This window comes from Geotrypetes seraphini, chromosome 5, assembly GCF_902459505.1.
Source record: "Geotrypetes seraphini chromosome 5, aGeoSer1.1, whole genome shotgun sequence".
NCBI classification, from domain to species: Eukaryota; Metazoa; Chordata; class Amphibia; order Gymnophiona; family Dermophiidae; genus Geotrypetes; species Geotrypetes seraphini.
The window spans coordinates 71,504,958-71,532,916 of NC_047088.1; the positions used below are offsets into that span (position 1 = coordinate 71,504,958).

The window sequence follows — 27,959 nt, forward strand, 5'->3', positions numbered from 1 at the left end:
TGCGGAGTTTGAATAGCGTCCGCAACATCAGAGGCAGTGGAGGAAAGGCATAGAGGAACCGATCCGTCCAGTCGAGCAGGAATGCATCCGGGGTCAGACGATGAGGAGAGTAGAGTCTGGAGCAGAACTGGGGCAGCTGATGGTTGTGAGGAGCTGCAAAGAGGTCCACCTGAGGCGTGCCCCACCGGGCAAAGATGGAGCGGAGTGTGGGAGGATCCAGAGTCCACTCGTGAGGTTGAAGGATGCGGCTGAGATTGTCGGCCAGGGAGTTCTGTTCGCCCTGGATATAGACAGCCTTGAGGAAGAGACTGCGGGCCGTGGCCCAGGTCCAGATGTGGATGGCCTCCTGACAGAGGAGGGGAGATCCGGTGCCGCCTTGCTTGTTTATGTAGTACATGGCGACTTGGTTGTCCGTGCACAGGAGAAGAACCTGAGGGTAGAGAAGGTGCTGGAAGGCCTTGAGGGCATAGAACATGGCCCTGAGTTCCAGGAAATTGATGTGATGTTGACGCTCCTGAGGGGTCCAGAGTCCCTGAGTGCAAAGTTCTCCCAGGTGAGCTCCCCAGGCATAGGGGGAGGCATCTGTGGTTATGATCATGGAGTGAGGGGGAAGATGAAAGAGTAGACCCCTGGAAAGATTGGATGAGTTCAACCACCATTGAAGAGATTGCTGAAGAGACGATGTCACAGAGATGGGAAGAGAAAGAGGATCCGTGGTCTGTGACCATTGGTTGGCTAGAGTCCATTGAGGTGTTCTGAGGTGGAGTTGCGCCAGAGGAAGCACATGGACCGTTGAGGCCATGTGGCCCAGGAGGACCATCATCTGCCGAGCTGGAATGGAGTGATGAAGGAGCACCTGATGGCAGAGGTGGAGTAGGGTCCGTTGGCGGTCGGAGGGGAGAAACGCCCTCATGAGAGTGGTGTCGAGAACGGCTCCAATGAACTGAAGTCGCTGTGTGGGAAGTAGATGCGACTTGGGGTAGTTGATCTCGAACCCCAGGAGATGGAGGAAGGAGATGGTGTACTGAGTGGCTTGTAGCACAAGTGGAGACGTAGGTGCTTTTACCAACCAATCGTCCAAGTAGGGGAACACCTGGAGGTTGTGAGACCTGAGAAAGGCCGCCACTACAATAAGGCATTTGGTGAACACCCTGGGCGATGATGGGAGGCCAAAGGGTAGCACTTTGTACTGATAGTGGCGGTGCTGAATCTGAAATCGGAGGTAGCGACGGGAATTCAGATGGATTGGAATGTGAGTGTAGGCCTCTTTGAGGTCCAGGGAACATAGCCAGTCGTGTTGAGAGAGAAGAGGATAAAGCGTGGCCAGGGAGAGCATTCTGAACTTTTCCTTGACCAGACACTTGTTGAGGTCCCGGAGATCGAGGATGGGACGAAGGTCTCCTGTCTTCTTGGGAACCAGGAAGTAGCGGGAGTAGAATCCCTGACCCCTTTGGTCTGTGGGAACCTCTTCGATGGCATTGAGAAGAAGGAGGGATTGGACCTCCCTTAGGAGGAGAAGGGACTGGGAGGAGTGAGATGCAGACTCTATTGGAGGGTTGTTTGGTGGAAGAGTCTGGAAGTTGAGAGAGTAGCCATGGCGGATGATGTTGAGGACCCACAGGTCTGATGTGATGACCTCCCAACGATTGAGGAAGAGTTCGAGACGTCCTCCGATTGGCTGAGGAAGAGGTATTGATGGCGGAAGACTGGCTATGCCCTGGAGAAAGGAGTCAAAAGGGCTGAGACGGTTTTGACGGAGGAAGAGGCTTGGCAGGCTGGTGAGATTGAGAGCGAGCCTGAGTGTGTTGTTGTTGACGAGGTCTGCGAGGCTGCTGCTGGGGCGGGTTGAGAGGCCTGGCTGAGAACCTGCGCTGGTAAGAGGATTGTGGTCTATAAGGACGAGCAGGTGGAGCCTTCTTTTTAGGTTTTACCAGAGTGTCCCATCTGGTCTCATGTGCTGAGAGCTTCTGGGTGGTTGAATCCAGGGACTCCCCAAAAAGTTCGTCCCCAAGAGAGGGTGCGTTAGCTAGGCGGTCTTGGTGGTTGATGTCAAGATCAGATACTCTCAACCAGGCCAGACGCCGCATGGCAACAGCTATGGCAGACGCTCGGGAGGTCAGCTCAAATGAATCATATATAGAGCGCACCATGAATTTCCGCAGTTGAAGGAGGCTGGAAATTTGTTGTTGAAAGAGTGGAACTTTGCATTCAGGGATGTATTTTTGTAGGGCGGATAGTTGTTGTACGAGATGCTTCATATAAAATGAGAAGTGAAATGTGTAATTATTTGCCCTGTTGGCTAGCATTGCATTTTGATAAAGGCGTTTGCCAAACTTATCCATCGTTTTGCCTTTTCTGCCAGGAGGGGTGGAGGCATAAACACTGGAGCCCTGAGTTTTCTTTAATGTAGACTCAACTAGGAGAGACTCGTGGGGCAACTGAGGTTTTCAAAACCCGGAATTGGGAAGACCCTGTATAGGCTGTCAAGTTTACGAGGAGCTCCGGGGACAGTGAGTGGATTTTCCCAATTTTTATAAAAAGTTTCCCGCAGTATGTCATGGACGGGTAATTTGAGGAACTCTTTGGGAGGTTGTTCAAAGTCTAAGGCATCCAGAAAGGCCTGGGACTTTTTGGAGTCGGACTCTAGAGGAATAGAAAGAGCCGCCGACATCTCCCTGAGGAATTTGGTGAAAGAGGATTGCTCAGGCTTGGAAGCGGTATCGGTCACTGAGGGTTCCTCGTCTGTGGACGATGCGTCCTCCTCGGTACCGGGAGGGGATTCTTCCCATAAGTCCGGGTCCCTGATGTCAGTGTGCGCACACCGAGATATCGGGGAGGAAGGCTCGGTGTGGCGGGTCTTAGAAAGAGACTTGCCAGAGCGCATTGAGACGGTACCGGGAGAGGAAGACTGGTGCTGATCCCGGTCCCGGGAAGAGCGGTGTCGTTCTCGGTCCCGGGGAGACAGGTGCCCTTCCTGGTCCCGAGGAGGATCGGCCTCAGAGCGGGTCTGTACCACAGGACGAGAACGGAGTGGTTCAGCCGAGAGGACTGGCATGGAAGTGTTGAGTGGCACCGAGGGGGTGGACACCGGTGGGATGGTGCGAGGCTCGGGCCGGTCTGGTACCGAAAGAAGTGGTGCCAATCAGTGTTCCCTCTAAGCGGGCGGGTGTTGTGAGCAAACTTTTTTCACCGTGAGCCAAAAATATCGGGCGCCAGCAAGTTATGAGCCAACTCGCCCGATTCTCCTCTCGCCGCCCTGCCATCTGCCGTACGCCTCTTCCGATCGTGCGCTGTGACGAGAAACGTGTGCGCTGCGATGTAATATTTTGTGCGCCAGCGCACGCCAGCGCAGCTTAGCGGGAACACTGGTTCAAATGGTTTTATTTATTTCCCCAAATTTATTTTTGTTATATGCATTGAAAATATTTGATATTGCGTTTAAATCAAAATCTCAATAAACTTGAAACGAGTGCCCGTGAGATTGTGGGAGGGTTAAATACTCAAAACTTAGAAGTTTTTGCTACGCCAGCTTTCTGGTATCTTTACATACAGTGGCGTACCTAGCATATGTAACATCCGGGGCCCATCATTTTTTGGCACCCCCCCCATCTGTAAGAAAAACATGATTTTTAGTAACAAACCACACGTCACACATGAGTACCTAGGAAAAGGCAGCATCTTACATATTGCAGTGAGCAGTACATCAATACACCCATTGTAAAACTAAACAAGCCAGACCAGCACAGATCAATCCTACACCGTCAATCCTAACAGAAAACCATGTCTTTCGAACACACAGAACACAGAAAACACCTTCGCCTAGTAAGGAATATGTAATCACAAACTAACCCCTCCCTCTTTTACAAAACTGTAGTGTGGATTTTAGCTACGGAGGTAACAGCTCTGATGCTCATAAAATTCTGAGCATCAGAGCTGCTACCGCTAAAAACGCTTCACAGTTTTGTAAAAGGGGGGATAAAATAAAAATACATAGACAAAGGTTAAATTGAACCAGCAAGAAGCTGGACTCTGCATACAATGCTTCACAGAAACAGTGACACATGTCTCCTAAAGCAATAAATAAATAGAAATTTTTTTCTACCTTTGTCTTCTGTGGTTTCTCCTTTCCTCATCTTCTTGTAACTCTCTTCCTTCCATCCACTGTCTGCCGTCTCTCTTCCCCTATATGGCATCTTCTCTCCTTCTATGCCCCTTCCAGAAACTGTATGCCTCCCCCTTCCATCTCTCCTTTCACCCCATTGGTCTGGCATCTCTCTCCTCGCCTTCCCTCTCCCACACCTCTCCTCATAGTCTGGTATCTCCCCTTCCCTGATTCTCTGGCATCTCTCTCCTTTCCTTTTCTTCCATCTTTCGTTCCCCCTCCATGCTCTCACATCTCCCCCTTCCTTTTCCCTTAGACTGGCATACCTTCCTCCTATGCTCCAAGCCCTGGCATCTCCTTTAATTCCCTCCCTCATCTTCCTTCTCCCTCCAGCTGGGTACCGCAACACTCTTCCCTGCAGCTCTGCACTTCCCCACAATTGCCATGCTTCGGTTCCTCTTCTTCCTTCCTTCCTCCCCCCCCCCCCCGCGGGACCCTGCGGCACCATCAACTCTTACTCCCTCTAATGTCGGCCCTGCAGCTCCAGACTTCCTCGCACCTTCTCCCCTCCCCCTTTGGATCGCTATTATTTTAAATGTTATAGCCGCGGAGCTGTATCCATCAGTGGAGATGTCTAACCTCGGCCTGCCCCGGAACTCTTACTGCAGCAGCCGCCCGTCTAGGCAGGAACAGGAAGTCACTGTTGCAGTAAGAGTTCCGGGGCAGGCCGAGGTTAGACATCTCCACTGATGGATACAGCTCCGCGGCTATAACATTTAAAATAATAGCGATCCAAAGGGGGAGGGGAGAAGGTGCGAGGAAGTCTGGAGCTGCAGGGCCGACATTAGAGGGAGTAAGAGTTGATGGTGCCGCAGGGTCCCGCGGGGGGGGGGGGGGGGGAGGAAGGAAGGAAGAAGAGGAACCGAAGCATGGCAATTGTGGGGAAGTGCAATCCCCCCAATGCGTCCCCTTACCTTACCTCCCCTTACCTTTGCGACGCGTGTGTGCGCTGTGAAGAGAAACTTTGCGCTGCGATGTAATATTTTGTGCGCGCGCGCAGGCCAACGCACCTTAGCGGGAACACTGGTGCCAATAGGGTCGGTAACAGGTATTGGAGTTGTTGCTGCAGCTGGTCCTGCAATTTGTCTTGGAGTATGGCTGCGATGCGGTCATCCAGGGGTTGCACCGGTACCGCTTTTTTCTTTTTCGGTTCCATAGGTGCTGCTCCACGCCCCGGCGATGAGGAGGCCGATGACGAGGCACTCACCGAGATCGGGGCGGAGCGTTTGCGGGGTCGGCGTGAGGCTGGGAGGACCGGTGTTGCCACTGTGGCAGGTGGGCGCTCAAGGGAGGTGGAAGGCTTCTTAGCCGGCTTACCTGGTGCCAGCGACCCCGAGGAAGGATCGGGCGTCGTCGAAGTGGTCGGTGCCGTCTTTTGCGGTACCGTCGATGTCGTGGCTGGTTCCATAGCAGATCCGGTACCGAAAAGGATGTTCTGCTGGATCTGCCGATTTTTTAAGGTGCGTTTCTTAAGAGTGGCACAGCGGGAGCAGGTGTCAGCCCGATGCTCTGGACCCAAACACTGTAGGCACCAATTGTGTGGGTCAGTGAGGGAGATTTGGCGTGCACACCGCTGGCACTTCTTAAAGCCCGGTTGAGGGGGCATGAAGAGAAACACGGCCTCCGCAAAATCAAAACCGGAGGCATGTATGGTGACAACAGGCCCCGCTGAGGCCGGTTTCAAAAATAGAGAAAATCGAGAGATTTTTTTTTTTTTTGGAATCGAATAAAAAAGAGAACCCGAAGTGGGAAAAAGAGTAAAAATTAGAAAAAACGGGAAGGCAAAAAGGATGTTTTCAACGGCCGTTGAAACCACATGCGTCTTCTTCGCTCCGCGGAAACGAAGAAACTGGGGACCACGCACTCCTCCGTCGGGCGGGAAGGCACTCGCGCATGCGCGGTGCGGCCAACTAGAACTTTCTAGTGAAAAATGTCCGTACCGGGGCTCCGTCGGTGACGTCACCCATGCGTTAAGAATATGCTGCCTGCTTGTCCTGGGATAATAGTGCTAATTGCACTTTGCACGTCCCGTACCTCATCTGGAAGCCTTCCTTCTGACGCTGCAACATCAGAGAGAAGGCTTCCGGTTCAGGCGCAGGATGCCCGTAGGAGCCATAGGAGCCACTGCCCGTGGCTTTGTGCACTGAATCAGTTAGGAAGAGGGAGCTGGCTCGAAGATAACGCCTCATCGATCGCACTGTGGACCGGCAGCTGAAGAACACTGTTTTGGGCCTGATGCACGTGCTGGCCCTGTGGACCGGCAGGAAATTTCTGTGGACCGGCACTGGTCCATGGACCGGTGGTTGAAGAACACTGGTCTAAATAATGGTAGGAAGGACTGGTTCAAGCCTGTGATGTCATCAGGAGTAAAGAGAATAAAACTCTTTCTTCTCTTGGAACTTAATATACAGTCACCATATATGATAAGAAAAGAGAGATTTTTTAAAATATGCTTTATAGTGGCCTTCCACCATTTTGAAATAAGTGTCCCCAAAAACAACCATCCACATCACTCGCCACCAAACACACATCCTCATCCACTTCAAACAACAGAACTCACATATTCTCAGACACCCCCCCCCAATCCCCATGGTACCAAGGAAACTACAGGCCCAGCTAAGCACAAGTAGCTGGCTGAGAAGAAGGTGTGGAATCACCCCCCCACCCCACAGCCACTCAGGAGAACACCAAATCCTGCAAGCTCTCCCACAGGATAACATAGTGCTGCTTATACCTTCGGGATCTCGGTTGGGTTTGGTTGGTGGAATTGCTGATCTTGTTGCCTATTTCTTGTATTTGGAGTTTTTTGCATTTCTGCTGCTGAGTTTGTATTCTGTCTGGTTGTGACCTTTTTCACTTTCAATAAAAATATATATTATATTATATATATATTTTTTATTAGAAATTTGATATATGTTTGTTGATATATGTGAGTTTCATTTCTCACAGTTTGAGTGAAAGAACATACCTCCAACATTAGAAATAGCTCTTGATCCTACGTACTTTTCTAATTCATCCTCCCCTGGTCATAAAGGGATATTAAAATCTCCCAACACACAAAATGCTCCTATTTATACATGGAGATGCTTTTAAGATTTAAAAAAAAAATAGAATGTAAACAATAATAGTTGGTTAACAGCAGCTGTATAATCACTTGCTGTATTGCTAGAGGCACAGAAAGCACAGGGTGGGAATACAAAGATGCTCACCATTTTCCCCATAATGCCGGTGCCCACTGTTTCTGCCACAACATCTCGAACATGTTTGCAATGTTCTTTCTTGGCAAAGACAAGTAACATCATCCCAACAAGTCGTATCAGCCGAATCTGCAAAATTGCATTGTATGAGAATAACAGTCATCACAAGACTCACAAAAATGCAGTAGTGTCAAGATTCGAAATACCCTCCGAAACATAGCTGGAGGGGGACATTAGATTTTTATCATAAGCTGCAATTCAACAATACTATAAACTCTACACAGCCAGTCTCCTTTGTTTAGGTGTCTAAGGTAAGAAAATTCAAGTTTGCTTCCATGAGAAATGTGTCCAAGTCTATGATAGTCCTTAAGTCTAGTTTCTCTGGAACTAGGAAGTACCTTGCTCTTTGGAATGAAGGATTTCTAGAATGCCTTTCTTATTAAAAAAAATAAAAGGGCAATATTCAGTTAGAACTGAGCATATAACTTTAAATGGGTAAGTTATCTGTTTAAAATTATATGTACAGGGTCAGGCAATAAATAAAAAGTAATTCCCTAGTTTTTTTTGCTGTTTTCTCATCAATCACTTGGAACTGCAATTTGAAACTTTAAAGATTTATTTCTTGTTACTATCTACATTTATGTGCTGAGTGAAATGAGATTTTCTTTAAAAACAGCAAAATTACATACTTTTTAGTGTGAAAACCCAGTGATTTTGTGCATTCAAAAATGTATGCACTGTAAACTAACATTATTTGGAGGGAAAAAATGGGGTACCAGCACACTGATTTAGTGCTTTTCTCAGTGTGAAGCGAAACCAAACAGCATAAAGAAGAAATTAGGTCCTTACCTGCTAATTTTATTTCTTTTAGTCCCTCCAGACTGGCACAGAAACAGATAGGGATTTTTCTTGTCCCTTTTGCTGTCTGGACAGAGCTTCTGAATCTGCCGGACCACCAGCAGCCGAGGAAACCCCAGCATGGGCGGCAGGTGAGGCCCGGGTGTCACCAGTGCCTGCCGGTGATAAGTGGTGCGTGCGTAAATGAATGCCTAACACGTTGACACTCAAAGCCGGGGCCCCCTCGAGGCGGACGGAACATTTTGTGCACCTGCCAGCCGCATCCAACACTTGGCGCCCACATAAAACGCACTTGTGCTGTTTTTTTTTAAGCTCTCATACTGAATGCGCCAACAACTCACGCACAATAATGCCATACAAAAACGGCATCCTCAGGATCACTTTATGCTCCATTTATTTCTTGTGTCTTTTTTGTTGGGTTTTTTTTTTTAAACTTAACTTCTCACAGAGTCTCAAGAGAGCAGACCCCACAAGGCACTCTAAACTGTGGTCTGTGCCGGACAAATGGCCAGGCATACACTTGAGGGTCCTCTAAACACAGAAAAACCTAGGGAGGTGGGGGAAATGGGGTAAGGGACTTGACCCTTTTGAGAGTGGCACCCCGGAGATCAGTAGGACCCCCAAGAGGGTCCTTCAAATTCTGTCCGGGCAGCAAAAGAGACAAAAAAATTCCCATCCGTTTTCTGTGCCGTTCTGGAGGGACGCTAAAGAACAGACAATGTCCATTTCCAAGCAACAAAACAAAGCCAGCACATAAAAGAAAAATTCAATCAAGTACAGCCCTCAGAATATCAAACACAAATAACTTAGGGCCTCTTTTACAAAGCCGTGGTAGTAATGGTGCTGCAATAGACACACCAAAGCCCATAGGAAGTGAAGGGCTTCAGTGTGTTTAAAGTGACAGCATTGCTACTGCAGCTTTGTAAAAGGGAGAGAGTGGCGTAGTGGTTAAAGCTACAGCCTCAGCACCCTGAGGTTGTGGGTTCAAACCCACGCTGCTCCTTGTGACCCTGGGTAAATCACTTAATCCTCCCATTGCCCCAAATAGATTGTGAGCCCACTGGGACAGACAAGGAAAATTTCATGTAAAACCATTCTGAACTCCCCTGGGAGAACGGTATAAAAAATTGAATAAATAAATAAATACTTTTCTCTCAGTCATTTCAAGGAACCTTGAAACCTATACAGGCAACCCTTAACATTAACCTATAGGATATGGCTTATTACCTTTTCAGTGAGAAACCAAACATCCCAAACAGAGACAACAATATCAATGTCCACTATAACTGTTCATGTTTAGCATTAAGTTTCAGAAATACTCTTGCTTCCAAGTTATTAAACAAAGTGGATTATTTCAGATTGATTCTACAAGGCCTAATTTAAAAGTAATAAGACTGCCTCTGTTTTTCTTTCCAAGAAATAGATGTGGTAACACTGTGTTGGTTCTTGTGAAGCTCATACATCGATGTATCTGAATCTGCAGTTGGACTGCCAACTGCCTGCAACCAAATGCCGTAAGCGCTCCTATAGCCAATTGTCCCACGCTTATGCAACCAACTGCCTGCACAGATCAGACTTCATTGTTGGGTAGACTTCATTGTTGGGTAACAGCGAGAGGAAGAACTTTATATGATTCATCATGGCAGATGAGGAAGACGTGTCTGTGAGAGTATGCTAGAGGTATGCGATTGAATTTTGTATTAAAATTGGAAAGAGCGGTAATGAAATTCTTGAAACGTTACAGCAAACATATAGTGGTGAAACAATTAGCTGTGCTGTTTACTTGTCACAACAAACAGTGGCACCAGTTAACTAAATACTTCCACTAACTGGTTCTTTAATTACACCTCCTTAAATATTAAATTCTGAAATCCTGAATAGTAACTTCTTATATATCTATTTGTTCCACCGAAGTTCCTCAGTATGCCACACTTAAACTCTCAACAGAAGAGCCTGTGTGGTGACTGACCTCATCAGAACTTAAAAACCGGTGTTTATCAATTCATCTATATCTAATCTGTTTTTGTGAATTTTAGTTAATTTTATGCAATTTTTTGTTTCATTTCATTTCCTATTTAAAGTGCCAGTGCTTATTCTTAAAATCAATTTTATAAATATATTCATAAATTTATAACATCTTGTGAAAATTGAGACTTAGCTTTTGAATCAACATTGTTTCATTCATTTGAGAATTTAATATTTAAGGAGGTGTAATTAAAGAACCAGTTAGTGGAAGTTTACTTGTCACAGACATGTTTTCATCATCTGCCATGATGAAACCTATGAAATTCTCTCTCTTGCTGTAACCCAACAATGAAAACTATGGAAGTCCAACAGCAGTTCAGATACATAGATGTAAGAGCTTCACAAAAACCAACACAATGTTGCCACATCTACTTCTTGGAAAGAAAAACAGAGGCAGTCTCATTACTTTTCGATTACCGTATTTTCGCGGATATAACGCGCACCCGTGTAAAACGCGCACACGGGTATAGCGCGCAGAAATCACGATGATATGAACAAAAACTTTTGTATACCGCGCTCACGGGTATACCGCGCATGATGCCCGACGCTCCTTTCGCCCCCCCTGACTTCCGTGCACTGCCCTGACTTTCCGTGCGCTGTCCCGACTCTCCGTTCACCCCCCTGACTTTCCGTGCACTGTCCCCCCTTGAAGTCCTGTCCCCCCTTGAAGGTCTGTCCCCATCCTGAAAGCCTGATGCCCCCCCCGACGTCCGATACATTCCCCCCCCCCGGCAGGACCACTCGCACCCCCACCCCGAAGGACCGCCGACTCCCCAACAATATCGGGCCAGGAGGGAGCCCAAACCCTCCTGGCCACGGCGACCCCCTAACCCCACCCCGCACTACATTACGGGCAGGAGGGATCCCAGGCCCTCCTGCCCTCGACGCAAACCCCCTCCCCCCAACGACCGCCCCCCCCCCCAAGAACCTCCGCCCGTCCCCCAGCCGACCCGCGACCCCCCTGGCCGACCCCCACGACACTCCCACCCGCCTTCCCCGTACCTTTGTGTAGTTGGGCCAGAAGGGAGCCCAAACCCTCCTGGCCACGGTGACCCCCTAACCCCACCCCGCACTACATTACGGGCAGGAGGGATCCCAGGCCCTCCTGCCCTCGACGCAAACCCCCCTCCCCCCCAACGACCGCCCCCCCCAAGAACCTCCGACCGCCCCCCCAGTCGACCCGCGACCCCCCTGGCCGCCCCCCACGACCCCCCCACCCCCCCTTCCCCGTACCTTTGGTAGTTGGCCGGACAGATGGGAGCCAAACCCGCCTGTCCGGCAGGCAGCCAACGAAGGAATGAGGCCGGATTGGCCCATCCGTCCTAAAGCTCCGCCTACTGGTGGGGCCTAAGGCGCGTGGGCCAATCAGAATAGGCCCTGGAGCCTTAGGTCCCACCTGGGGGCGCGGCCTGAGGCACATGGGCCCAACCCGACCATGTGCCTCAGGCCGTGCCCCCAGGTGGGACCTAAGGCTCCAGGGCCTATTCTGATTGGCCCACGCGCCTTAGGCCCCACCAGTAGGCGTAGCTTTAGGACGGATGGGCCAATCCGGCCTCATTCCTTCGTTGGCTGCCTGCCGGACAGGCGGGTTTGGCTCCCGTCTGTCCGGCCAACTACCACAGGTACGGGGCAGGGGGGTGGGGGGGTCGTGGGGGTCGGCCAGGGGGGTCGCGGGTCAGCTGGGGGGGCGGTCGGAGGTTCTTGGGGGGGGCGGTCGTTGGGGGGGGAGGGGGGTTTGCGTCGAGGGCAGGAGGGCCTGGGATCCCTCCTGCCCGTAATGTAGTGCGGGGTGGGGTTAGGGGGTCGCCATGGCCAGGAGGGTTTGGGCTCCCTTCTGGCCCGATATTGTCGGGAAGTCGGCGGTCCTTCGGGGTGGGGGTGCGAGTGGTCCTGCCGGGGGGGGATGTATCGGACGTCGGGGAGTCGGCCGGGCAAGAGGGCTTGGGCTCCCTCTTGCTCCGATCGTGGATGCGGGTGCGGGTGGGAGCGCGTGCGAGCGGTCGTTCGGGGTGGGGGTGCGAGCGGTCCTGCTGGGGGGGTGAATCGGGCGTCGGGCGGGGTGGGAACTATGTTTAAAAACTTTTGTATACCGCGCTCAGGCATATAACGCGCGGGGGGTGTGCGCGGTAGGTAAAAACGCGTATAACGCGCGCGTTATATCCGCGAAAATACGGTAGTCCTCGTACACAGACATTCAATGCTATCAGAATAACTGGCCTCTTTTACACAAACACTCACCAAGCATGGGATAAGTATCTACAAATTAAAAATATAGAAATATGTAAAGTTAAACTGAACAACCAAGAAGCCAGACTCTGCATACAATGCAACACCACAGAAACAATGTCAGATGTCCCCTAATACTGTGCAAGCTATAAAGATAGATGTAAATTTGAAAAAAAACTGACAAACCACCACCACTTTACAAATTAGCAAATAGAAAAAAAAAAAAAAAATGGAAAATAAGATGTCATTTTATTGTACTAATACATTTTTCAATAAGCTTTAAAAGGCCAAAACCTATTTCCTCAGGTCAGTACAGTATACTGATGTTACACCACAATGACCAATCAAAGGGTTTCCATGCGAAAAGATAGAACTCGCAGAGCCCTGTTGACCCCCTTCAGATCCAAGATGGGCCAAAAGATCTCCTCTTTCTTGGGCAGCACAAAGTAAATGGAGTACTGACCGGTGCCCCACTCCGATGGAGGCACAGGCACTACCTCAGAGAGATCTAGCAATCTGTGAAGCGTCTGGTGAAAAGCTTGCTTCTTCCATGCTACCTGACAAGGAGAGGCAAGAAGAGATCTGGCAACGAGTGGGGAAAACTCCAGCACGTAACCGTCCCGAATCACCTCCAGGACCCACTGATCTGATGTGATCTCAGCCCATCCCTGGTATAAATCTCGCAGCCGAGCACCCACTGCAACCAAGGTAGGTGCCAGCAAGGAGTCACTGAGCGGGTTGGGTGGCAGAGGGGCCAGCAGAGGAAACACGTTCCCCCGACAGGACTGCATGCGCTGAAGGAAGCGACCTCGGGACGATCCAGAGGCTGGGAAGGATGCAGCCTCTTGACCAGGGTAATATCTGCGGAACTCACACAAATGCCCCCTAGCAGTGCCACTCCTTGCAGAAGGACAGGCATGGCCTTCAGGAAGGCTTCATTGGCTTCACTTTAGAGTCCATCAAGGTCTGAACTAACTTGTCCATATACTTTCCAAACAAAAAAGACCCTCGAAAGGGAAATTTTGTCAATTTAGTCTTAGATGCCACATCAGCTGCCCAAGAACAAAGCCACAAGGTACGATGTGCAGCCACCCCGAGAGACATGGACTTGGCAGACATCCGCAACAAGTCATACAAGGCATCCGAGAAATAAGAGGCAGCCATCTCAATTATTGCCACCTCCTGATCCACCAAGGACCAATCATCTGACTCACGGTCAAGGACACGCTTGGCCCACTGAAACATGACCCGAGTCACAAGATTACCACACATGACCGCCTGGACCCCTAATGCAGAGACATCAAAATTCTGCTTAAGAAGGGCCTCCAACTTACGTACCTCAGAGTCCCATAAGGCTGAGCTGCCCTCTATGGGCACCGTATGCCGCTTGGCGAAAGTGGAGACCACCACGTCCATGACTGGTGCCTCTGGGATGGGATACAGACGAGCCATGGAGAGTTCAAAATGAAAAGGCGCCTCTGGCGTCTTCCACTGCACCAGGACAATATCCCGAATATCCTGATGCATGGGGAAAAGAGCGGGATCCAGAGCAGAAGGTGGACCGAAGCAGAGGGTCCACCACACATGGGGTCTCCTGCATCTCCTCCTAGAAGCGCAACACCAAGGAGACCTGAAGAATCAGCTCCGGGAGTTCGTCCTGCTGAAAAATGCGCACCACAGATGCATCTTCACCGGTAGACGGAACCACAAAGGCCCCGTACCAGCATCCGGCCCCCTGAAAGGATCCTGGAGGTCTCCCAAAAGATCCAGATCCTCATCCACAGAAAATGCTTCTCAGAAACAAAATCCTCATCCCAAGCCATTCGCGGCTGCTTGGATGAGGGAGAAGGCAGAGACACAACTGACGCTGAAAAGGGCTGAACCGGAGTGGAAGCAGAGGGGGAAAAAATCCCGAGACCCCCTTGGGCAGAAGCAGGACCCCCGGCTGCTTGAAAGTAAGCCTTGCACAAGGCAAAAAGAAAATCAAGGGAAAACCCCCCTGGCGGCCCAATAGGACTCACTGCCAAAGCAAAGGACCCACTAGAAACTTGCCCCTGCCCAGGTCACCTGAGGCTGCAGACAAAATGGAGGTGCTTCCTGCCAAAAATGAAGAGGTTCCCGCCAAAAACAACCCCTCCAAGGCCTGTAGTCTCTGGGAAGCCTGAACTGTCCCAGCTGTTAAAGCAGGCAAGCCAGCAGCAGCGGTAAGGAAATCCCTAGCAACATCGGCAGTAAGGGAATCCTTTTTACCCTGACCATTGGTAGATGGGGGAAGCCCGGGCTTACCCGCTGTCAGCTGCCGGCAAGCGAAACAATCGCAAAAGGGAAGCCTGGACGCCAATGCCAACGAGGTTTCCCCTTTGCGGCGGCCTGCACACTGCTTGCACAGGCTGGCCGCGAGTGCTTCACGTCTGTAGCACAATGAGCACTTTCTCCCGGTGAAAGTGCTCTTTGCGCAATACGTAAGCTTGCTAAAATACAAAGTGCTGGTTAGTAAAAAAAAAAAAGCAATAACAGACAAGGGAAGGCTCCCTTCAGACCAGCACTGCTTCAGGGTGGTTGTTTTTTGTTTTTTTTTTAACATAACAGACTCCACTGACTCTCAAAGCTATATGCAGAGGAGTGGAATTTGTTATACACTGACTTATGAGCTTCAGAAAAGACTGACACCCAGTATAGAAGACTCTTGTCTTTTAAAGGCTCCGTTTGGGTTCCTGAAGAAACAATGAAACATGGCATGTCAAAGCCAAAGAACTTTATATAATAAGATAAGTGTTGTTTATTCATCATTTAATGCTTTGTGCAATATCATTACTTTGAAAGTGGAAGTACTGCAATGATTGGGTGGTGAGGTTTTTTGGGGACTTAGTTCCCCTTTTTCCTCCATGTCTCTGAGAACAAGCTTTCCACACATGATACCATGAATTAGAAACTTTTTTAATAGTTATTTTGATTTCATTTATAGTGTTTCATGTAAGCGTGTTATTTATTGTTTTGTATTGGTGGCAAAGCTTACAGCTGAGGAAGGGGGGGAGGAACCCAGTACAAGACCCACCGGGTGTGACACCGCCCCCCGGTCAGACAGACCCCCCAAACAGGGCCCCTCCAAGTTCAGTCCGGCACCAGAATGGGGACAAGGATCCCTAAACAAATTCCAACAGCTCTAACAAGGAGAGATGGGCACAGCTCACCGAACCACCTGATTGGAGACTGAGAGAAGACTGTTAGATAGAGGGAGGGACAGCTATTAAGTACTATAACCAAATGTTGCCCATCAGTGAAGCCTGTACCGGTCTGGAGAGGTTGACAAAGAAATTGGTGTTTACTGGTGATCAATGCGCCAATGAAGAGAATCATTGACGGCATCAATACCTTACATGTTCGGTACTGTTCCAATGAAAAGGAACATTCTCATAGTCGAGGTAACCTATGCGAAGCAATGGATAAGGTCATCGATCCTGGAACAAATATCCTGCACCAATACCTGAGATGAGCGGGTATCAATAGTGGTGCAGGGTGCCAAGGGGCGGGAGATCTCAAAGAGGATGCATACCCAGTAAGGAACACAACCTGCACAGAAGGACAACACCGGTGTTGATGTGTTTAAAGAACGTCAATACTTAGGAAAGTGACTTTTGAGGATAGACTGTGAAGAAACCCCCCCACTTCCCCCCCTCAAAAAAAACTGACAAAAAATAAAGAAATAAGCTGAGCAGATCAATTACACTCCTTCTGGCTTGAGTGCATTAGGAAAAAACTATAGGGGGCAGCAGAACCCTCTGTGAACTAGGAAGGATTCAGAAAAAATCTAGAGTGGATTCCATCTGCAAGGCTCGCGAGCAATGGGATATAACCCACTTCTCCAGAACGACACACCTATTGCACTAGAACAAATATTATGCCTAGCACTAGTTAAATAAAATGGTGAAATTCATAGTGTTTTGAACTTAATCTCAAATGGTATCCTGTGCATATAAAGAATTAAACTGTCTCTAGAAGCATTGACCAACTACCATAATCCTCACTGTTCTCCCAGGAGACTGTGTGGCACTTACAATGAATGAAGAACTATGATAATATGTAGAATTAACCTTTTTCCTCTCTATTGCCCTAGGCAAGTAACTGCTGGTTTTCTTACCTTTCTGTATCTAGTTTTTGGGTACAAGCCTTTCTCCACAGCTTCCAGCCATTCCTGCTCTTTCTTTCCCGAGTCCAAGTAAAAAAAGGCTTCTGTGCTTAGGTCTAGCTCCTGAAATCTGAAGACAAAGCAATTTATAAGTGTCTTTTTGATGCCAGTGTGTGCAGACTTATTATTTAAGAGGTTGCCGGATATCACTGCACATTTACTGTTGCTCAAAGGGGAAATTAAGCTCAAGATCACTTTATTCTTTTTTTTTTTTTTTTGGTTTTAAACAAGTTTTTATTTATCAAAGCCAAAACAATACACAGGCAGAATGCCAACAGCAAAAGAACAACCCCCAACAAAGCAGACACCCCACCCAACCAAGTGATACATAACACAAGGAAACCATGGCAATAGTCTAAGAGTAAAATAAAAGACAGCAATTAGGAAAAACCTCTCCAAATGCCATATAAATGCCAAATAACGTCGAAAAGCACCACAAGTTTCATTTTTTAAAGCAGTCAATTTAGACATCAAATAGATCTGATCCACTTTAAGCAAGAGATCAGAACGGCTGGGCAATGCATCTTGTTTCCAAAAAGTGGCCACAAAAAGCCTGGCCGCCTTAGCAACCAGGGCCACAAATTGGGTTTGTTCATGATGTAGGCCTAACACAGGGTGATTAAGTAAAAACACTTCCATTTGGAACAAGATAGGTAAGCATAAAACATTAGACACCAACTGTCGCACCATCCTCCAAAATGGCACAACCTGGAGACAGTCCCACCATACATGCCCAAAAGATCCCAACCCCACACAGTTACGCCATTAGTGACCATCACCACAAGCGTAGATACGATAGTGTCTCAGGTGTGTAATAAAACTGGTATAGCATCTTATAACCCTGTTCAAGCAATGGTGAGGCTAAGGAGACCCGAAGCAATGAGCCATAAAGCTGCTTCCACTGGTGGAAGTCCAGGGTCCTACCCAGCAGGGCTTCCCATTTGTGTTCATAAGATCTAACCTGGGGGCGAGTGTAGAAGAGAGCTTTATATAAATGGGAAATAAGTCCCACCCCAGATCCCAACCAAAAGACCTGAAGGAAGGCAGAATCTGCTCCCTCTCCTACTCAGGAAGCACCCTTTTTCTCAAAAAAATCACGAAGCTGGGTATACGCAAAAAGGTCCGTCGCTGGGAGTTCATAAGTATCTCTTAAAGCGTCAAAGAGGACCAATTCTCCCCCAATGACCAACTGACCCAGCACACGGAGCCCCTCCTGTTCCCAGCGTTGAAATATTCCTGTCACTGGCTGGGAGAAACCCAGGGGAAAATTGAATTGGAGTAGCGTAAAAGTAACGCTGTCATGGGAACCAAACCCGCCTAACATGTTCCCAAATCTGCAAGGTGTATGCCATCTCATAGGGGGCCCCCTTCAATATGTCCCAAATAGTTTCAAGAGAAAGCCACAAGTGGAAAGGTGGGCTGAAGGGCTTGTTCAAGAGAAACCCAGTGCCGGGACGGGAAAGCCCAATGAAATAGCACTTCTTAATTGGGCAGCATAGTATTAATTATGGAAGTCAGGGACACCCATACCTCCATGGAATCTATCCCAGTACATATGCTCCCTTCGCACCATAGGCGGTTTGTGTGTCCAGACACAGGCAAAAGCCCTCCGCTGAAGTCTAAGCAAGAACTATTTATGAGTTGAGAGAGGCAGGCAGGAGAATAGATACAAAAAACGGGGTAACACATTAATTCGCAAAGCATTAATCTGGCCCAACCAAGATAATCGTAAGCCTTCCCAGCGGTCAAGATCAACAAAGACAGTCCGCAATAGAGGGGGATAATTGAGGTGAAAAAGGTCATCCAGAGTCCTCAAAATACGAACCCCCAAGGTACCGGATCGACTTAGCTGCCCAGCGAAACAAAAAAGCCCTGCGCAAGTCAGCTACGGAAATATCGGGAAGGGACACCTTAAGCAATTCAGATTTAGTAACATTAATTTTAAATCCCACTACGGTACCATACTGTTCCAATACCCGAAGTACTTCCACCAAAGACTGAAAATTGCAAACGTACCGCCAAAATACGAGCAAACAGCTTATAATCAACTCCCAGTAGTGAGATACGTCTATAGGAACCACAAAGGAGGGGATCTCTGCCTGGTTTAAGGAGGAGGGAGACTGCCGCTTGACGAAATGAGTACAGCAAACTCTCCACCTCCAAAAAGGAATTAAACAAACGCGTAAGTGGGTCCACAAGGTAAGGCTCCATTTCTTTGTAGAATAAGGGCAAAAAAACCATCAATGCCGAGAGCCTTGGTAGTGGACAGATGTCTAATGGCCTCCAAGAACTCCTCAGGCAGGATAGGAGAAGAAAGTCAAGCCGCATCAATCTCCGCCAGTCGAGGCAGATGGACCCCCGAGAGGAAAGTCTCAATCTCCACCTCAGAAGCCACAGTCTCAGGGGTGTACAACTGCTGATAAAAAGACAAAAAGGCCCGGCGAATAGCAGCTTCCTCTGATTGAAGTTGTCCCGCCATATCCGTGACCCGAGTAATGATGTGACAAGCCTAGGTCTGTCACAGCTGTGAAGCCAACAAGCAGCCTGCCCGACCTTCCCACTCAAAGAACTGTTGTCGTTACTGCTGTAGGGCCCATGCCATGCCCTCCAAATCAAGCTCTTGCAAATCCCATTGACAAGCTGCCAAGACCACGTGACCCTCTGCCATAGGAGCTCGTTTATTATTCTACTCCAACCGTAGAAGACGGGCCAACAACTCCAACCGTTGAGCAACCCGGCACTGGTTGCAACAGGACCCCCGAGAAATACAACAACCTCGCAGAGTGGCCTTAAAGCTTTCCCAAAGGACACTCGCACTAACCTCTCCCGTATCATTAAAGGCAAAGAAATCCTTAACATCAGCCTCCAGCAACGACAAGGTCATCCGGTCTCGCAGTAGGAAATCATTCAGATGCCACATACAAAGGCCACCTCTTTCCAGGCCCACTTTCAACAACAAAGAAAGAGGAGCGTGATCAGACCACACTCGAGGTTCAATAAAATTACTGAAATTTGGATATTTGTGTGCGTTTGTCTCTACAGCTTTAAGTATCTTGGCTTTACCCTTCTCCTCCACTGACAATTCCAGACTTTATTCCCGAGTTTGTCTGTCAAGTTCCTTCCCTTGTTTAAAAGCAGACTGAAAACCCACCTTTTTGATATAGCTTTCAATCCTTAACCCTACTCCTCTACCCTCTAACCCAGCCAGCTAATTAACCGTTCCCCTTAACTATATTCCATGACATGTCTGTCTTGGTTGTTTAGATTGTAAGCTCTTACGAGCAGGGACTGTTTTCTTCTTTGTGACTGTACAGTGCTGCTTACATCTAGTAGCACTATAGAAATAATTAATAGTAGTAGTAGTAGATGATAAATACTCAGGGTTATGCGGCCAATTAACTATGTATTTGATATATGTAGAGGACCTTCAGATGTATATTCATATATGTTTATGTGGATTGTTCTGTTATATTTGGCCTTTGATGGATCCACATGGTGAAATATGGACGTGTATACCTTAGAGGAAAGGAGGGACAGGGGAGTTATGATTCAGACGTTCAAATACTTGAAAGGTATTAACGTAGAACATAATCTTTTCCAGAGAAAGGAAAATGGTAAAAGTAGAGAACATAATTTGAGGTTGAGGGATGGTAGACTCAAGAGCAGTGTAAGGAAATTCTTTATGGAGAGGGTGATGGATGCCTGGAATGCACTCCCAAGAGAGGTGGTGGAGATGAAATCAGTGACAGAGTTCAAAAAAGCGTGGGATGAACACAGAGGATCTAGAATCAGAAAATAATAGTAAATATTGAAGAACTAAGGCCAGTACAGGGCAGACTTGCACGGTCTGTGTTTGTATATGGCCGTTTGGGGGAGGATGGGCTGGGGAGAGCTTCAATGGCTTTGACGGAGGAGACTTCAGTAGTTGGAACCTAAGAACAGTACCAGGCAGAGCTTTAGATTCTTGCCCAGAAATAGCTAAGAAGAAGAAAAAAAACAAAACAAAACAAATTTTTAGATTGAATCAGGTTGGGCAGACTAGATGGACCATTCGGGTCTTTATCTGCCATCATCTACTATGTTACTATGTTGCATTTTCAATTTATATGTTGCTTATTAAGTTTTCATATTTCAAATGTGCTCTGAAATACACAAAATTTTATCTGATTACATATAAATGGATTACTATACTGCATAATAGTAAGTAGTGCTCAGAATAACATAACTGAAAATTTTTGCTCATTATCAACCTGGTCCTCAGAGGGATCACTGCACTTGACACTATGTATGTATTTCTTTCTCTATATCTACACACACACATGTGCTTAAGGAGTGGTACTTTATCAGACTATAAAATTTAATCCTCTACACTCTATTGTTATTTATTCTCAGGTTTCTTTTATATCTTTACCTCCTTTATTATCTTTGTGTACTTTTATCTTTTAAACAAGTATACCTTTTGTTATACCTGTATTCCATAATTTGTAAACAACCTCCCTTAAGTTCAGTTTTTTCATGCTATCTTTCCACACTACTTGTACTTTGCAAACTGGGGATTCTGATAGGAATCTTTACATTTATTACATTACATTAGGGATTTCTATTCCGCCATTACCTTGCAGTTCAAGGCGGATTACAAAAGAATTATCAAGGAAGTATTACAAAAAGATCTTACCAAAAAGAGATCTGGTCATTTTCAAAGAGAGTAAGAAAAGAGTATGGCTATTTGTTTAGGGTAGTTGGCTTTAGTGAGAGACGGTGTTTGATACTTGCGGTGTTATTTCTTTTTCAGGGATTTCTTGAATAGTATGGCTTTTATTTCTTTTCTAAAAGTTTTGTAGTCTAGGGATGCTGTCAGTAGATTGGCGATTTGGTTGTCTAGTTTGGCTGCTTAAGTGGCTAGTAGGCCATCATATAGTTTTTTCCGTTTGATCTCCTTAATTGGGGGTTATGAGAATGGGGTGTGAGTTTTCCTATGTCTGGTTGAAGTGTTGTGGATGAGGCGGTTGTTCAGATAGTTTGGACTGTTTCCGTATAAAGTCTTAAATAGAATTTAAATTGTATTCTTGCTAGAATTGGAAGCCAGTGCGATTTGAGATATGCTTCTGTAATGTGGTCATGTTTCTTCAATGAGTAGATGAGTCTTAGTGCTGTGTTTTGGATTGTTTGTAGTTGATTTGTTATTGTTGCAGGGGCAGGGGAGATAGAGGATATTACAGTAGTCTAGTAGGCCTAGTATTAGGGACTATACTATGAGCTGGAATTGTGATTTTTTGAAGAATTTCCGAACTTGTCTTAAGTTTCTCATGATTGAGAATGATTTTTGTATTGTTTTATTGATTTGCGGTTGCATGGTGCAGCATCTTTCGATTGTTATTCCTAGTAATTTTAGAGTGGGTTGTATGGGGTAGTTGATTGCGTTGATTTCAATGTTGGTTATGGTTGATATTTTATTGTTTTCGAGGAAGATGAATTTAGTTTTGTCTGGGTTCAATTTCAGTTTGTGATCTTTCATCCAGGTCACTACTTATTTTAGTGTTTGGTGTATTGTGTCTGTCACGGAGGGTTTTTGATTGAAGGGTACGAGAATGGTGATGTCATCTACATAGCTGTATGAGGTTATGCCTTGTTTGTCCAGGTGGGAACTGAGGGAGGCTGTATAGAGGTTGAAGAGTGTAGGAGATAGAGGGGACCCCTGGGGAACTCCGCAGGGCTTTGACCAAGGTTCAGATTTTTTTTTTGTCTGATTTTACTCTATAGGTTCTTGATTTTAGGAATCCTTCAAATCACGAGTATACTTTATTTGTGATACCTATTGTATCTAGGATTTGTAGTAGGATGCTATGGTCCACCAGGTCGAATGCAGCGGTCAGGTCTAGTTGTATGAGCATCATTTTTTTTCCTGTGCTGAGATGTTGTCTGGCTATGTCTAAGAGAGATCCTAGTAGTGTTTCTGTGCTAAAATTGGTTCTGAAGCTGGATTGCTTGGGATGAGTATGTTTTGGTTTTCTAGGTAAATGGTGACGAATTTGGCAACTAGTCCTTCTATTATTTTGACATAGAGTGGAATAGAGGCAATGGGTCTGTAGTTGGATGTTTGGTCTATTGGTCCTTTAGGGTCTTTGAGGATCGGGGTGATGATGATTTCGCTGAGGCTAGTTGGGTAGTGGCTGCTTATGAGCATGATTTGTATCCATTTTAGAAGAACAGCACGGAATTTTGTGCTGGATGTTTTTAGGAGATATGGTGGACAGTTGTTGAGGTCACAGGATGCATGGCTGTATTTTTTATAGCATTTGTTGAATTCGGGCCATTGAATGTTGGGGAATTGAGAGCATATTCTGTCTGCTGCAGTTGAATCTCTATCTGTGGGGAAGATTGAGAGTTCGATAAGAGGGGTAGGGGTATCATTGAGGGTAGCTCTTGCATTTGTAATTTTATTTTGGAAGTGTTCTGCTAATAGAGTGGCTGAGGGGGGAGTGGTATTGTTAGTGGTCAGGCAAGGTTTGGTGTCAGTTAAGTTTTTTTAGAATTTGGAATAGTTTTTTGGTGTCTTGGGTTTCAGTGCCTATTAGGTTGGTGTAGTGTGCTTTTCTCTTGTCCTTTAATTGTGATTTGTATTGTTTGTTGATTTTTTTCTAGGTGGACTTTGTATGATCCAAGTTCGATTTTCTCCATTTTCTTTCTAGTCGTCTACATTGTCTTTTGAGTTGTAGCAATTCAGAATCGAACCATTGATCTGATCTTCTGCCAGAAATCAGTGGGAACACTAATGACTATGCCTGCATAAGCCTTACATAGAAACATGACGGCAGATAAAGGCTAAATGGCCCACCTAGTCTGAGATCCCACATGCCTCTGCAGACATATATATATTGGGAAAAAAGGACAGCCTGTAATGATTTTCAAATACTAATGTAAATTATTTTAAGAATACAATATTGCTAGAACTTTTACAACACATTCACAGTGTCACACACTAATAGCAGTACACAGAAGCAGATGTACTCTCAATCCTTACCCAACACAGTAGATATCAGGGGGATCTGGGTCCGCATTTAACCAGGGCTCCAGCCCACTGTCTGGAGACTGACCATTCACATTCCAAGTCCCGACGAAAAACCTGCAGCACATATACAGGACTAGTCACCCTCCTGTCAAAGTTCTAGAGCAGAAAATGATGAACCTGGGATATCATCTGGGGAAGAGAGGTAACTACAGCTGATCACTTTCCTCTCCCCATCTTTCAGTTACCATTTCTTGTTTTTATCCACCCACATGTATTGGGAGAAAAGGATTAAGACATTCTTGAGGGAGATATTGACCATGAAAGCTATTTCCAAACTAGAACTACCCATCTTGGCATATCACATGACAAATGGGCTAATTGAAGTCTTACTACTTTATAGATATTTTAGCTTTCTACACATGCTCAAGAATCTCTCTTCTACAGAATGGGGTTTTCTACACACATACCCACTCTCTCTTTGTCTGGCATATCCTACAAACAAAAATACAATCGCAGTGGTCTATTCAAAACTTGTAGCACATGAGGTAATTTGAGTATTATAGCAACGGGATATCAGATTTGACCTGAGAGTTCACAGCACTCATCGGGCCTGTCACTTCCTCATTCATCTCTGCTTAACATACTCATTTTTTGTTTTTCCTTATAAACGAAAAATGAGTATGTTAAGCAGGGATGAATGAGGAAGTGACAGGCCCGATGAGTGCTGTGAACTCTCAGGTCAAATCTGATATCTCGTTGCTATAATACTCAAATTACCTCATGTGCTACAAGTTTTGAATAGACCACTGCGATTGTATTTTTGATTGAACACATTTGAATTTTATATATATCATTAGAGTGTGAAAAGAGTATCCTACAAACAGCAGCTTTCACCCCACCCTGGAACATACTTGCTAAAAGGGCCAGCTTTTCATTCATTCTCAGGAATACACACCCTTTACAGTGGGAGGGCAATAATGAAAGGGGGAAAACACTTTTACCAGAAGTAACGTGCTCCGATTATTGTCCTCTTTCAATGTGGGCGAAAGTGCGTGGGCTTAACATTCATACTTTTACACAACCTTGGGTAAGTCTCTTCATAAAGATGGTTAATAAATCTCCAAAAATAAATAAATAATTTTTTGAGGTTCTCCCAAGGGCAATGTTTATTCAGGAAAGAAAGCCATGCAAAATAGTTTTGCATAAATGAAACTATGGGGCTCTGACACTTAGGCCCTCTTTTACAAAGTCGCGCTAGCACTTTTAGTGCCGGCTGCAGCGGTAACAGCTCGGACACTCAACGGAATTCTATGAGTGTCGGAGCTGTTACCGCGGCAGCTGGCGCTAAAATCACCAGCACGGCTTTGTAAAAGAGGAGGTTAATTTCTTTTAACATACAATTTAACAGGCAGTAACAGGCAAACTATCGCAAAAATCCTTAACACTAGCATTAGACAACTTCAGTATGTTATCCGAGTTCTCTATATAGTTGAATGTTCATTGTCTTCCGATAACTTTGTTCTCTGTAAGCTCCCTATCATCTGCATGGGGTCTTAACACTGTTAATTGCCTTGATCCTTTATAGGGATAGAGTGATCCATAAATCTTAAATTAGGTCCTTACCTGCTAATTTTCTTTCTTTTAGTCCCGCCAGACTGGCACAGAAATAAATGGGTTTAACGCTCCTCTGCTAGCAGGTGGAGATTGAGACACTAACTTTTGAGATTAGTGCAAGTGGGCTGTGCAGTCCCTCTTACAATTAGTCTTTTCAAATAGCCAAGCAGAAATATACCAGGTTTATTCCAGAACCTATGACCCCAAATACTCATGGAGAAGACATAAGCCTAGTCCCAAAAGAACCAGGAAAACACTGTTGGATACTGATTAGAACAAGAAACTTTCCCCCCAAAAGGCCAACAGCTAAACCAGATGAACCAATGCCACTGCCTTTGTAACTCCCCAACAATCAACATCAACTAACACCCACAGAAAAAAAAAAAGTACTATTAGTGAAAAAATACACAGAACAACACAACAAGATGGGTTTCTGTGTGGGCCTCCCAAGAGGACAGCATGCATGGAAAGAAACAGCCTCTGGAAGGAAAAGAAGTCGCACCCCGGTCAGAGCGGAACGTCTGAAACACACGCATCACCAGGCAGGACCATACGCGAAGCCAGGCGAAGTCGGTCCTCCAGAAACTTAGGCCCTTCTAAGTCACTCAAGGCCTGAAGCAACTTATCCAACTCCTTCCCAATTAGAAAGGAGCCCCAAAAGGGAAACTTGTGGAGCTTAGCTTTAGATGCCACATCTGCTCACTAACCCCAAAGACACAGGGTTCGGTGGGTAGCTACTCCAATAGCCATTGACTTGTCTGAGGCAAGCAAAAATTCATACATGACAACAGAAGAAGCTCTCATCTCAAACAGAGGCCTGTCTTGATCCCCCAAGAACCAGTCAGCTGATTCACAGTCAAGAACTCGCTCAGACCACTGGAAACAAAGCCGGGCTACAAGACCACCACAAATCACCACCTGGAAAACCAACGCAGCCACAATAAAATTTTGGGGAAGCAAAGCATCCATTGTATGGGCCTAAATGCCTCTCAGGGCCGAACAGCCGACAACCTGCAAGGTACATCTACGCACGTGAAAGCCGAGACCACTGCATCAATCACAGAAGACTGAAAACAACCCTATCGCCACCAGAGAAAGGGAAGAGCCTGGCCACGGACTCCGCCATTTGAAAAAGCGCATCCGGAAATTACCACAGAGCGTGAACTACATCCCGAATATCCTGATGGATAGGGAAAGAGTGGGATGCTGCCCGGAACCCTCTCAGGAAAAGGTCCATCACATGAGGGGGACCTGAGCTTCCACTTCAAAGTGTAAAACCTGAAGGAAGAGCTGCTGTGTGGGTGTGAGGTGAGAATTGAGGCAGCCATTCAGAAGTGACGCATGCCCATGCAGCAGCGCGCTTGTGCGCCGCTGGCCCTGATGTGTCGGTAATCAGCAGGTAGCCACCCTGCGAAGCACCAGCGGCCAGTACAATTACAGAGTGTCGCGGGCCCAGGCATTAGCGCGCTTGTGCACAACCGGCCCCAACAAGCAGCAGGCAGCCGTCCACTGACCTCCAAAATTTAAAGGTACTGCCGGGAGGCTGGGATGGAATTTAAAGATGTCAGGGGGCTGGGATGGAATTTAAAGGTGCTGGGGGGGGTATGTAAAAGTAATTGATGGGGGAGGGCTGGGCGGAATTTAAAAGTGTAGGGTATATATTAGTATACAATTTGGTTCAGAATGGGTTTTTTTCTTGTTTTCCTTCTCCAAATCTGAGGTGTGTCTTATGGTAAGGTGCGTCTTATGGAGCGAAAAATATGGTAACTGATCTTTATTCTGTAAATTGGATGTGCAACTTTCTAGAATTAGGGGGTAAGTGCTTAACACCATTTAATAGAAGGGCCTCTAATGTGAATAGTTTCCAATGGAAAAAATACTATCTGCAGAAAAAGCAGGTACAATCTCAGCGAATAATATTTCCTTAGGCCATAATAAAAGTAAAACTACCCACATAATTTTTCTTTCATGACTGTTCCGAACCTTTTAGGTAAAAAAAAAAAATCACCAAGGGGGTTTACAAAACTGCATTTTTTTTAAACACACACAACCCCTTCCTCTGATCAACACTTTCTATGAATAGCAGCTACCCAAATTCTCAGACATTATCTCTAAACAAATTGCTTTCCAGAATCTAACATACACATCCCACACACTGCCCATATGAATGATAAGCACTAGAACCAAGTAACATGTGATGAAAATGAAGATGAAGAAAACAAGTTCTTGAAGAGTTTGAGCACATACTGACCTGAAGTTATTAATGTTCACAAATTTGCTCTCTCTTTTTGCCAAAGCATGTTTGATCAATCCTTCTCTCTGTCCAGACTGTGAATTTGGCTCAAAGTACTTCCGTATGGTACTAGATGTTTTTGGCTGCTCCCAGTTTGATATGGGTTCCATTTCTCTAGGCACCCTGGACAAACACACAAAAAAATAGATAGTCAGTCCTCATTAACTTTGGCCAAGTCCTCATTCCTTATAGATGGCGAGGATTACAACCGGAAAGGATTCCAAGATGACACTTACAGCCTGTTTATTGAGGGAGGGGGAGGAGGGGGTTCCCGGCGAGCCCCTAATTGCTGATTCTGTAAGTTTCTTTTCTTCTCAATATTCATGGCATTAAAATTATCTTCAAATCCTAAAATCCCTAAAAAGAAGTGTTTTGAAATAAATGCATAA

The 27,959-nt window shown here is 46.4% G+C and overlaps 1 protein-coding gene across 3 annotated transcripts in view; it reads right to left on the reverse strand.

Moving 5' to 3' along the window:
• The window catches only part of OCRL (OCRL inositol polyphosphate-5-phosphatase), a 140,296-nt gene that overhangs the window by 82,036 nt on the left and 30,301 nt on the right, over positions 1 to 27,959 (reverse strand). For all 3 annotated transcript variants that reach the window (XM_033944920.1, XM_033944918.1, XM_033944919.1), the window contains exons 7-11: positions 27,807 to 27,927; positions 27,529 to 27,693; positions 23,676 to 23,777; positions 16,607 to 16,724; positions 7,372 to 7,488 (exon numbers count right to left, since the gene is read on the reverse strand). In XM_033944920.1, the coding sequence (XP_033800811.1) occupies positions 7,372 to 7,488; positions 16,607 to 16,724; positions 23,676 to 23,777; positions 27,529 to 27,693; positions 27,807 to 27,927 (623 nt within the window). The remainder of the gene's footprint in view (positions 1 to 7,371; positions 7,489 to 16,606; positions 16,725 to 23,675; positions 23,778 to 27,528; positions 27,694 to 27,806; positions 27,928 to 27,959) is intronic.